General features: G+C 41.6%; 1 protein-coding gene across 1 annotated transcript in view; it reads right to left on the bottom strand.

Annotated features, from left to right (window-relative positions):
- The window catches only part of ccdc149a (coiled-coil domain containing 149a), a 136,045-nt gene that overhangs the window by 68,956 nt on the left and 53,929 nt on the right, over positions 1-13,160 (bottom strand). Inside the window, exons 4-5 of the mRNA XM_060826638.1 lie at positions 11,034-11,141; positions 1,357-1,473 (exon numbers count right to left, since the gene is read on the bottom strand). Coding sequence (XP_060682621.1) covers positions 1,357-1,473; positions 11,034-11,141 — 225 coding nt within the window. The remainder of the gene's footprint in view (positions 1-1,356; positions 1,474-11,033; positions 11,142-13,160) is intronic.

Genomic DNA, 13,160 nt, shown 5'->3' with positions numbered 1-13,160 from the left:
GAAGTTTCAGATTTTTGTATAAATTTGTACACAGGCTTGCCATTCGAAAATTGGTTGTAAGCTGTGAAAGGGTGAGGTCATCAAGCCGGGCATTAAAGAAATCAAGAGGTCATTAAAGCATGGGTTAGGTCTTAGTGTGTTGGAGAAGAACTAATGGAGAAGGCAGTATTCTGGCAGTGCAAGCCAGTGGCATTGAAAATGGAATCAATGGCAGAGGGAGTGATCAACTCCGAGTCATACATTACACCAAAACCCTATCACTTAAGACAGGTTGAGGAAGTTGATGGAGGATATTTCTGGTTTTGCCTACATTGAGCTGCAGGGAATTTTCACTGATCCAGGTTTTAATGGTGGAGTGTTATTAGGGACAACAGAGGTAGTCTTAGAGAAATGCAAAAGGCTGAGTTGAGAATCATCAGCATAAATGTGAAAACCAACCCCATAACTTTGTCTGGATAATGCTGCCAAGAGGGGATGAAGAGGAAGGGACTAATACAATGCATATAGTACACTAGAGGTGGAGACACAAAGGGAAACATCTGGGATGGCATAATGTCTTTGCTACAACAGGCAACAGTGAGACCCTGGGAACAGCTGCCTGGTCTCCCTCACGCTGTGCCCCCACTGTCACCAGTAACATCTTGTGCCTTGGTCACTTAAATGACTGAGCGGCTGACACCTCCCTCCTCCCCCTGAGTAACATTTTAACAGCTTGGGGAGTGGATGGGTAGATGGGGAAAAGGTTATTTTATGGATTTTACAGAATACGCCTTCAGTAGTAAGTAAACGCCAGCCTCACGACTCAATTGCTGAACCTGCATGATATCACCTTTACAACACCATCTACCATTTTGAACTTCTATAACTTATTGAGTGGATAGGAAGATATTTTGAGTTGTATTAGAAATGGAATTAACGGGGAGATGGTGGTGGGGACATGGGTAATGCTCAGGTCCAAGTCACAGACTAGACATATGACTTTGACGGATACAGTCTAGTTGCTTTGTTTCGATAAAAAACTGAGCTGTTGAGTAGTAGACACAAATAAGGAGTAAAATGAGGGCAGAATATATGATTGATAATAATTTTAAAAAGTAAAGTATAACTAAAATAATTAGATTCTGGATTAGTGGTGCTGGAAGAGCACAGCAGTTCAGGCAGCATCTGAGGAGCAGTAAAATCGACGTTTCGGGCAAAAGCCCCTCATCAGGAATACAGCTGAAGGGCTTTTGCCCGAAACATCAATTTTACTGCTCCTCGGAGACTGCCTGAACTGCTGTGCTCTTCCAGCACCACTAATCCAGAATCTGGTTCCCAGCATCTGCAGTCATTGTTTTTACCGAGAATAATTAGTACCTGTTCATGTGTTTTTTCCAGCTGCTGAACAAGGTCCTCACGTTCATGTGCAGGAAAATGACGAGCTCCTACTTCTTCGTCACCTAAACGCTGTTTGGCAATCGTCATTCTTAGGAGCTCAAGACAGAAAACAAATCATTAACACAGCCACTACTTTATGATCACTGAAGAAGTCAAATTCAATTTTTAATCCAAGAGTTTCTTACAAATATTTTGGAGATTGCATTCTGCTATTCTGCCCCTTGTTTTTCAAAACCATCAAACTAGTGGCCTTGATCACCATGCAAAGAGCTTCTCAGTCTGTACAACACTTTGATCTTAATAGTTCTTTATGATATATCTTTGATACCAGTTGGTTGTAAAGATCAATGGTCCTTTTATAGTACATTAACATCAGAACCTTTAATAGAAGTTCATTGATCTAGCTGTGCAGGCGTTCTCAAACAGATTGATTTGAAAATTTTGCATTTTCTCAATACTTCCAAAGTATATTGCAATTGAAACCAGTAGGAAAATAAGAACTATAAATACCATAACCTGGTAGATCGGTCAATCTTTGCCCTCACAAATAGCTGGTGAATCAATGTAAAATCATTAAATTTATGAAATCCAACCCCAACTTCCTACAAGGAGTAACAATTTCTGCTTTATTCATGGCAGGTATCAAGGCAGCAGGTTAACTGGCTCAGGGGAGGTAGATCCATCATTATTCATTTTGATGAGGGTCTTTTCTTGCAATTTGAGCCATAATTTGAAACGAATGCTTCCTGAGTTTGGGATTCCAGGGTTTTAATATGTCATCAAGATAAATGAAAGGATGATTGAACCACTGAACCATTGTGGCAACTGATTAAAGATCAAAACTTCCAATGTGAACAAAGTTAAAAATCACGCAACACCAGGTTATAGTCCAACAGGTTTATTTCGAAGCTCTGGCTTTCGAAGCCCTGCTCCTTCATCAGGTAGTTGTGAAGCAGGACAATAACACACAGAATTTACAGCAAAAGATTACAGTGTCACGCAGCTGAAGCAATAAACAGACTCAGTGCTCATGGCTTCTTTTCTCACTCCCCTCTGGGAAATGGATTTTTGAGATTACCAATAGTGAGAGACTTGGTTTGGAGATGTTGACAAAGAGAACTTCAGAATTGCTCACAGCACAGCTGCATTTGATAGTGTTCCTCATGTGAAGTCCAATGAAGCCCATAGCTGCAAGAACATCATAGGAAGTGAGCTACAGAAAGTGGAGTACCAGGAAACTCATGCGAGGCACAATCCACCTCACAATTGTTGGATAGAAATCCAACTGCACTGACCTCACTAAAGAGTGGTTTTCTGAAGAGTGTGAGTGTCTCATCAGCTGGTCTTAGAATGAGACCTGCTCCCCGTTAGAAGTCAGGTCGATATGTATGATCAGTTAAGGTCACCACTAGCCTCTATTTCCTTGCTTATGGCTCCTACCAGGGCTCTAGCAGAGTCTGAAAGAGGATCTCACAGTCTGATGAGGTGAATGGCTGATGAATTATCTTCCAGGTCTGGGAAGGATGTAAATGTACCCCATGAATACAAAGCAATAATGAGCATCCACTCTGGCTCACATTTCTAGTTAACTTCCCCCAAATACAGGGTTCCATCAGTTGCAGCCCAGCAATCCAAGCACCACCTGAGTAACAGGAGCATTTGCCAGCTGCAAATGATTTCATTCCATCAATACTCGGTTGCTGCGCAATCACAAGAAAAAGGTTCCCATAAGTCAGTGGCACACTGCCTGGGTGCTGCCACGATCCTTTCTTATTGCAGCAGTCAAAATTCTGATGTGTTCTTGCCTGGAAGCAGCCTTAAGAGACAGCTTCTAAACAGTAATGGACGCTCCTTTCAAACTTGATGCCTTGTACATAACAGGAACCCCCACCATTAAACACCAAGAGCACTGCAACTAGTCATTGAGAATGCTATCCACTTGCTCAATATGTGCTTTAAATAGCTTTCAGGTCTGAAAGGGTCCTTCAATACCCGCACACAAGCACTTCAAGGACACTGTTTTATGCTGTGTTCTGAACAACATCTCACAACGGGAAATAATGCTTCAGATCTCAACATCAAGGAAGGGAGCCAGAAGGACATGCAAGTGAAAGAGGAAGAGAAGGAAGATGAAGGTGGGACTCCCAATCTGAACCCAGCTGCTCACAGTGTTACTGGATTGCCAGTGACACGTCAATCATTTGAGGGTTTAGTTAGATACTCAAATAGACCAGCCTAATTACCACATCCTCTCTCAATCCCCCTGCTAAATCTTCAACATTTCATCAATGCATTAGCCCATTAAATCATCCAGGAAAGATTCTGATGTCCAGGTACAAACTACAATTTCAAAGCTTTGCAGCCATCTTGTTCCCCTAAACTCAGAACCTCCCGCCTCCTTGTTACCATCAATCCTGTAATTTCTGTCACATTCATCACATTCTATATGTTACTAATTTGGAATTAAATTATTTTCTCCCCTAAGACTACTCTTCCTGGTCTTTGTTTACCTTATCATGACAATAACATCATACTGGTACTAACTTGTAGTTATAGAGGTCACTGTTTAGAGAAAGTCAGAGTTTATGTTGATATTTTCACTCTCCGGAATAATCTATAATTCAACCATGCTATTGCAAGATGATAATAATATCTCTTCTTTTAAAATAATTTCTGTTTCACTGAAATTCTGTTTTCAAATCACTGGATTAAAAAATAACATTCATCTCGATACAATGTATGCATATTGCAGTATTTTGTTTCTGAACACTACTCCATATTACATGCTGAATGGAAATAACATTTCAGAATCAAAGCAAGAACTGTAATACAAGATTACTTTTTGAACCAAAGGCCAGGATTTTCAATCACCCCTGGGGTTAGACTGGAAGAAAGCATAGTTGACAGCAACACTTCTGGATGGTATGTCAGTGGCCCTGTGCCTCTAGGATGCAGGGGCAGCTTCAAAGGAGAACATGGGATAGGACCCTCTGAAACTCACTCATCTCTAATATTGACAGGCTAAGCTTCTTGAGGAGTTTGTTAAGCAGACAGCCAAAAGCTAATTTCCAAATCACAATTTGTCAAACCCAAACAACCTGTCACTTGTTATTGCACAGCAGTGGGTTCAAAGCAACAATTTTTTTTACTAGGTTTTCAGATAGGTTTCTGTACCTTCAGTTGGCTATCTGGCCAATTCCCTGGATGGGCAGGCTGTTGTCCCTCCAATGTCTCACCTCCTCTCTTTTGTAAGGCAGATGCAAGTCTCTTCAATGCTTGCTGCCTGCCTTTGGCGACCATGTTTATCAGATAGCTCCCACCTCTTGGCAGAGACCAGCATCACTGGCTGAATTAAGGTGGCTATATTTGTAAGCAACACAGATGCAACACCATTGTAGACTGGGAAATTATCTGGGTTTTGGGTTCACAAGCACGGATTGAACATCAAACCCAAAAGATCAAAGTTTTACAGTATCGCTTAAATAGATTCATTGCAGCATTAGGACAGCATCCTTAATAAAAGAAAAAGCATAAATTCTTAAGAACATGGCCACAGTATGCTTAGTTTAGTTAACTGGCAATCAACACTAATATATTGATGGAGTAATATTATGATGCACATGTGTGACCTCTTAATGCCCTTATCAAGCATCAGTGATGCAGAGAATTGTGGAATCACCAGATACTCATTCAGCCATGTTCCAAACTGATTATGAGATTCCTGGCTAGCTACATCGGAGTGTGAGAGACTCCTGATGACCACACTGCTGAGTGTATAGCTGTTAATCTCAGACTGAATGAGTGTGGTGTCATTAGTCCCAGTTTCAATCGCCAAGCAAAGTAAGGTTAGAATCATGACAGAACAATCTATTGAGGTCCATTCACGTGACCTCAGCTGACCATGAAGAGACCAAATGAAAACAAATGGGAAGAAAAATCTTTAGATTCCTTTTAAAAATGTAAACCAGTCTATATAAAAAAAAGAACAGAAAAAGTAAAGGATCACAATATATAGAGCTCTGGTTTGACCCTCCCTTTGAATACTCAATTCAGTTCTTGGTGTCACAATTCAGAGTGGAAGATACACAGTATAGATTATCAGAATTATATCAGGGCCATCTGGTTGATTTAAGATGACTGGACTAGCGGTATCCCTTAGAAGGCTGGTTGGCTCAGTTGGCTAGACAGCTGGTCTGTAATGCAGCATGATGCCAACAGTGTGGGTTCAATTCCTTCACTAGTTACACTCACCATGAAGGATTCCCTCAATCTCTCCCAGTGTCAGAAGTGTGGTGACCCTCAGGTTAAAGTGGTTCTTTCTCTAATGAGAGAGCAGCCCTGTGGTGTGATAAGACTAGGGTGACTTTATCCACAGTGTATTGAAAAAAAAACTAAAAATATCTAACTGAGCTGTTTAAGATGATAAGCAGACTTTATAGATAGGTAGCGAAAAACTGTTTCCTCTGGTGAGATTGTCCAAAACAAAGGACCTTGAAAACAGAGCATACTACAGAAGATGTTTTCTAGTTGCTCGATCTGCTTGAAATCTATTCCATATCCACAGTGGTAATGCCATACAGCAAGATGAAGGGAACATAGGATTTTCTCTCCACAGGATTCTTTCATGGTCACTGCTGCTAATACTGGCATGGCCAGGTGCACCCACATAAGTTGGTGAGAACAAAGCCAAGTAGCTTTATCTTTCAAGATAATGTGGTTGCCTCATTATCTACTACAGGCCTGGTCTAGCAGCAATGTCCTTTAGAACTTAGCCAACTTGTTCAGTAGTGGTTCTAATAACATTGGTATCTAGTCTTGATGATGGACTTTGAAGACCCCAAACCAGGGTACACCCTGTGACCTTGCACCTCTCAATGCTTCCTTCAAGTATTCACAATAGACCAATACTGATCCATCAGTTGAGGTGGGAGCACAGTATTTGATAAACAGCAGGATGTTTCCTTGTCTGTGTTTGATCTGATACCATGAAACATCACGGTGTCTGAAATCAATGTTAAGGATTTTCAGGAATATGCTTCCTGAATTCATACCACTGTACTGCCATATCCAATGGCTAATTCACAGGCCAATTGAGAGTCAACCAAATTCCTGTGGGCCTGGAGTCACATGTAGGCCAGAGCAGCTAAGGATTTTTGTTCTTAAACAGCATTAGTAAACCTGTCAGATTTTTATGACAATCCACAATAGTTTCATACTTATCCTTACAAAGACTAAGTTTTATTACCCAATGTATTAATTGAATTTAAATTCCACTCACAGCTGCAAGCTATGACAATATATTTTTCAGAGCATTAGCCTGGGTTTCTGGATTACTAGTCCCATGACATAACCATTGCATACCCACAAACTAAAGACAGTTTAGTCAAGGGAGAATAGAGACTTTTAGAACAATATTTCTGACTTCCTAAAATAAATATTTAACCAGAAGAAACCTGCATAAGTAATAGTTAAATATATTGTTCCAAAATGATAATGCTTAAAAACAGAGGAAACAAAAACCCAGGATGAGCAAAATAAATTACTAAAGCAAGTTAAAAGGGATATTAGAATAATAAAGGGCAACTTGGAGATTAGTTTACTTAAAGGTACTAAGAATTATATTATAAAGTACTTTCAACAAAATGGCACTACAAGAGCACTTGAAGGACAAAGTGACAAAGAATTTACTGAAGATAAATTAGTATTGTTATTAAATTAATAACATATTGATTTTAATACATTCAGAATCCTAGAAGATTTTGAATTTAATGTGGTAAGGTATTTGAGAAGGGAAGTATTAATGAACAATCCCATGGGCTATATATCTTGTGGTGCTGAAGAGGGCTGGAAAGAAAATTGTGGCAACTGGTAATTGGTATGAAAGGACCATTAAGCATGGTCAGTATCCACTGGGTTGCCTGCATCCTAACTCATACTGACTCCCTGTTGGACCTTCACCCCTTCACTCACTGAACTACATTAGCATCTGGTTCAGTACCCTCAACCCTATTCTCCCTCACTAACTTCTTTGCCTCTCTATTTCTATCTTTAAGATGTTACTCAAAACCTACTTCTTGAACCAAGCTTCTGGTCATCTGTCTCAGGCTTGCTGCAGTACTCCAGCGAAGCTCAGTGCAAGCTGGAAGAATAGCATCTCATCTTCCACTTGGAGACTCTGTAGCCTTTAGGACTCAATATCAAAAGTTCAATAATTTTAGGACCTGATACATCTCCTTCCATGCCCTTTACCCACCCCACACCCTAGACCCTATTAAGATATGGGCTGCTTTCTACACAGCCAATGCTCAATATTAGCTTTTCTCCTTCCCTAGCTTATTATCAACCATCCCTTTCTCTGCCTGACTGTATTTCTCTCTCTACCTATCCACTTTTTCCACCCCATCCCCTGATATCATAAACACCATCTTTTCCTAGCTTCTATCAGTTCTAGGGAAAGATCACTGAAGTAGAAATGTGAATTCTGCTTTCTATTCACAGATACTGCCAGACCTGTCGGGTTTCTCCAGCAATTTCTTTTTTTGTTTCAGCATCCACTCTTTTTTGATTTATTTCAGCTGTCCTTGGTGCCGTTGCCTATATTTATTCCTCTAGCAACATCAGAAAAACAGATTACTTGGTCATCATCACATAGCTGTTTGTGGGAGATTGCTGAGTGCAAATTAGTTGCTATATTTACCTATTCTTCATAAAGTTCTTCATGGGGTGGAACCTATTGCTTAGCACAATGATGAGCCTGGAAACACTAGCTGCAGAACACCACAGGCCTAATGCAGCATCAGTCAGGAATTTACCTGGTGAGTTGGGGTCTTTATCATGTTAAGGATGGCTATCCTACCTTCAGGAACTGTGACCAATCAGAAGCTCGCAGTTCTCCGTTATGCCACCACAAATGGTGGTCAGTGCTGGTACTGCAGCAACTCCAGGCTGAAGTTAAATGAGGAGGACTCAGCTAGAGAGGCCTGGTGAGGGAATGAAGGGGGATTCTGCAGCTAAATATTGAAAAGCAAGACAAAATTTTGCTAGTGAGTAGGAAGATGCCTATTAGCATCCATTTGCAAGCCATTCATTTAATCTCATCTCAGTGAGCTGCATTTCTCTTTCACCCACAACCAAGATAAAAACTTGCAGGGAGTGGGATTATCGTTAGTAGTGTATTTTTGAGGGTACAGATTTGATGGTCCAAAGGGCTTCTTCTGTACTGTATTTTTCTATGAAACTGGACAGTAACAATTTCCAACATGAAAATCATGTTGGTGGCTACAGCTCATCGCTTATTTCTCTGGGGCTCCAACTTGGACATTAGCCACTAACATCTCATCTGTCATCCAGACAGCCCTCCACCGCACCTTCTTCATTCCCGCTCCACTGCTCTAAATCCCCCACATCCCCCGTCTAAATGCAATAAAGACAAGGACCCCCTTTTTCCTCACCTACCTTCCCACCAGTCCCTGTATACAACACTTCATCCTCAAACACTTCCGCCAACTCCAACTAGACCCCACCACCAAGAACATTTTCCCCTCCCCAGCCCTCTCTGCCTTCCACAAGGACTGTTCCCTTCACCAATAGTTGGTTTGCATCACTCTTCCCGCCAACCCCTCCGAACCCCCAGGTAGCTTCCCCTGCAACCGGAAAAGATGCAAAACCTGCCAGCACACCTCCACCCTCACCTCCATCCAGGGCCTCAAACAGTCCTTCCAAGTGAGACAGAGATTCACCTGCCTCTCCTCCAACCTAGTTTACTGTAACTGGTGCTCTAAATGTGGTCTTCTCTATATCAGGGAGACTAAATGTAAACCTAAGGCACATTTTGCCGAGCATCTCAGCCACGCCTGTAGGGGCTAACCTGACCTCCCAGTCACCAGCCATTTTAATTCCCCTTCCCACTCCATATCTGACATGAGCATCCTTGGCCTCCATCATTGCCACAGCGAATCAGACCACAAATTGGAAGAACAACATCTCATTTTCCGCTTGGGCAGCCTACGACCTGGAAGACTCAAGATTGAGTTCTCCAATTTCAAATAACCTCCCTTCCCATCTTCTAACTCCCTTCCCAGCCCCTCCCCCACCCTTCCACTCCCCTGACTGACCCTTCCAGCTACCAACCGGATTCATTCCTCCTATTGACCAACCAGGTTGTACCCTCTACCTGTCTTCACATATCTCTACCTCACCATTCCGCACCCTCCCCCACCCAAAACCCTCCGCTACTTCCCCCCTTTATTTGCAGCTCCCCTTACACCCACTCACAGTCCTGAAGAAGGGTTATGCCTGAAACATTGACTTCTCCACCTCCTGGTGCTGTCTGGCTTGTTGTGTTCTTCCAGCCTCCTGCTTGACTAACTAACATCTCATGGCAGTGAATATATGCACTCCCTGTCCTCAGAGCCTGGCATTAGACATATCACGTGTCACATCATGTGAGTTTAGCATGGCTTGGTCTGCAGTCATTGCAATAAGGTCCGCTATGTCAAAGATCCATGTGAGACATTCCATGACTCTCCCTGTCCCAATATGTGGTATATTACTCAAAGCCATCGTCATTTGTATGTGATACGAATGCTGACTGCTCACATTATTAAGAGCTTGTTCTGTTTCTAACATTCCCCAGACAGGTTCATTGAAATTGTGACCAATGGATCCAGCCACAGCAGGAGTTATCATTGCTATGCCTGCTGTACAACAAAGTTGCAGAGAAATTGAACAGGAACAAATCCATCAGCAAGAGTAGGACCAGCAGTGACCTCCAGTGTCAGCTGAACAGCTTCCATATTAAGAGGCTGATGCTGAAGCTCCCTTTAGGATGCAAAGAAAGTACAGGAGGCCTATCATCGTCAGTGCTATATCCTCCAGATGGGTGGGGCACACACTCATCACTGAACTGTGCCAATTGCTAGAGTAGGACCTATCACCCGAAGAGATGGCTGGTCAGGTGACTGCCACACTAAACTCAATGCACTTACTGCTTCCAAGCATTCGATGGCAATCTGTGTGTTCTCTCATAATCTTTGACCCATAAGTGGATCAAGGCTGTTTTCAATGCAATCTGTGACAGATCACATCATTTTATCTCATTTCCTCGAAACAAAGTCAGTTCTGCAGCCTTGGCAGTAGGCTCTGACGACGTTACTGGCATCCTTCAGGTGCAGCGTGCCATTAACTGTACACGTTGAGAGCACATTTCAATGCATATTTAACTTCATCAAGAGAGATAAGTTGCATTCCATCAACGTACAAGTCATCTGTGATCATCAGTACCACATCTTAGAAATCCACACCTATAGTGTCTTATAAACACTCAAATATCAGGCAATAAATTGTGAATTTCTGACAGTTCAGAACAAGTCAATGGGTGTGTCTATTCAGCTGAAATGCAAACTGTCCCTACTAAGAAAAACATACTAACCAGAACATTTTGATCATTTGCAAAAGTACAATTATTTACTTTTCACCTTTGGTTCACTACATGAACCATTAATTTATCACATATGCAAACTTGTGTTACTTTAGTTCATGTTTCACTATTTTTGTGCTTTGAAGATTTTCTTCCCCGTCTCCCTTTATCTCAAGCAGTCAAGATTTTCTCCTTCTTCTCACAACCCCCAATGCTAACCCATCGTCATCAATTATACCTTATTATCACCCTGTGCCTCAGTCAGTCTCTGCTGGAGTTCTTTAATGTCCTCTGTCAGCTGTTTATTCCGCTCTCGAGAACTACTCAGTAGTTGTGCAAGGTTTGCCTGTATAAAGAAATACAGATGATCATATTTACTTCCACATTATAAACTATCTCACCTATAAAATTATCTTGTTCTGTTTCAAGTATTCAACTTCTAAGTTGATTCATTATCTTCACAGGCGAAAATCGGCACCAATATGATTCATTTAATTCATTTACCACGGAAAGAGATCAACAGAACGATAAACACAATGTCAAGAACTTGTTGCTAAGCATTTATTGTTCAACATTTGTTAAACCTGCTTCATTTAACTTGCTTGTAAAACTTAAATCACATCAGGCGTTAAGCTTAAAAAACAAATTCACTTGTATTAAGTGGCCTGTGGCAAATAGGATTAAATAAAGGTTTGATGTATTTGCTCCAGTCCAAAAGGTACTTTTTTTTTGTTAAAAAAGCAAGAAAACGACAAATTAATGCAACATGCCAACTGGCTTCCATGACTGTTTTGGTTGCAATCCTTATCTAGAAAGTAGCATTAAAAGTTTACTGTTTAGACTGAAAGTGGATGAATCAGTTTCAGTTAGTTAAGGGCTAAATTTTCAGTCAGAAATTATTTTGGTTTAAGTAACTCAGTCAAAGCTGATGAGCCATTGAGGTACTGAAACAGGACAAAGGATAGTCCACACCATCAGCCAAGCAAAATACAAACATTGCCTGCTTTGTGTACCACAGGAAATGAATAACCCAACATCCGGACATTTGGCCAACAATATGTGTGAATCCATCAGAGAGAAATTTAATATTTGACTTGTTGATTAAAGAAGCTGGAAACCAGTTTGCAGAGTTGGGATATGCTAATAAGGGGGCTCTCCTTCTGTTCTTTCGAATATATTATTGTCATCCTGTTTCTGAGTCCCCTGGCAGTTTTTCAAATGTGACTGACAAGAGTACCTAGTGCAGCTTGGGGGATTCTTGTGTCACTTCCTTGGGATCGGTGCTGCATGCAGGATGAGTATGTTTTAGGTTCCCCTGCATCATTAGGGGAGAGCTGCACCAGAGTGATGTGAATGGGATCCAAAGAATCTGAAGGAGGGCTCAGGGCAAGAGGTCGTGGGTAAAGGGGTAGAATCACACCGTCAGTCCATAAGGACATATCAGATCCCTTAAATCTGGTAACATGAGCCAAAAGGCACACTGGTCAGGAAATTGAGGCCACAAAGGGTGGGAGAATGTCTGAAGAAAATACATAAAAGATGTTTTTGAGAGAGGAGACTGCTGCAGTGAGGCTCTGCACAAGCTGGAAGAACAGCATCTCAACTTGTGCTTGGGGACTCTGCAGTCTTCAGGATTCAATATCAAGTTTGATTCTTTTAGAGCCTGAGCACCTCCTTCCATGTCCTTTCCCTTCTCTCAAACTAGTTCTGTCATGACATGGGATGCATTTAGCACAGCAAATCTATTTTAATCTACTTATTGTCCCCATTTTCAGGTTTTCTCCTTTCCTGGCTTATTATCAACTATTCTTTATCTGCATAATCTCCTTTCTCTTGCTCTGGGTTCCATCTCCACCTATCCTTTCACTCCTTTCCACACTGCTCCCCGTAATGCGCATCATCAGCATCAACATCATCTTTTCCCAGCTAGTATAAGTTCTGAGGAAGGGTCATTGGACTTGACACTTCTCTCCACAGATGCTGCCAGATTTGCTGAGTTTTTCCAGCAATTTCTGTTTTTGTTTCAGCTTTCCAGCATCTACAGTTATTTGTGTTATTCATGAATCAGTAAATATGATTTGTTTTGAGAACCTGGAATAACTTATTGCATGTAATTCAACTGAACATACAAATTTGGGGTTTACATTGGTTAATTCCTAACCAGGGGCAGTCCAGTGGCTCAGTGGTTAGCACTGCTGCCTCACAGCGGCAAGCACTTTAGCCAATTGCTTAACCTATCTCTATCACTCTGTGTCATCCTCACCATCTGAGGCAGCATGGTGTCTCAGTGCTGCCTCACAGCATCAGGGAACTGTGTTCAATTTCAGACTCGGGCAAACTCCACACAGACATTCTCCCTATGTCT

Source organism: Hemiscyllium ocellatum, chromosome 1 (assembly GCF_020745735.1).
Source record: "Hemiscyllium ocellatum isolate sHemOce1 chromosome 1, sHemOce1.pat.X.cur, whole genome shotgun sequence".
In the NCBI taxonomy this organism is placed as follows: domain Eukaryota; kingdom Metazoa; phylum Chordata; class Chondrichthyes; order Orectolobiformes; family Hemiscylliidae; genus Hemiscyllium; species Hemiscyllium ocellatum.
Note: the sequence above shows the minus strand (reverse complement) of the source record. Positions and strands in the feature narration are given on the sequence as shown.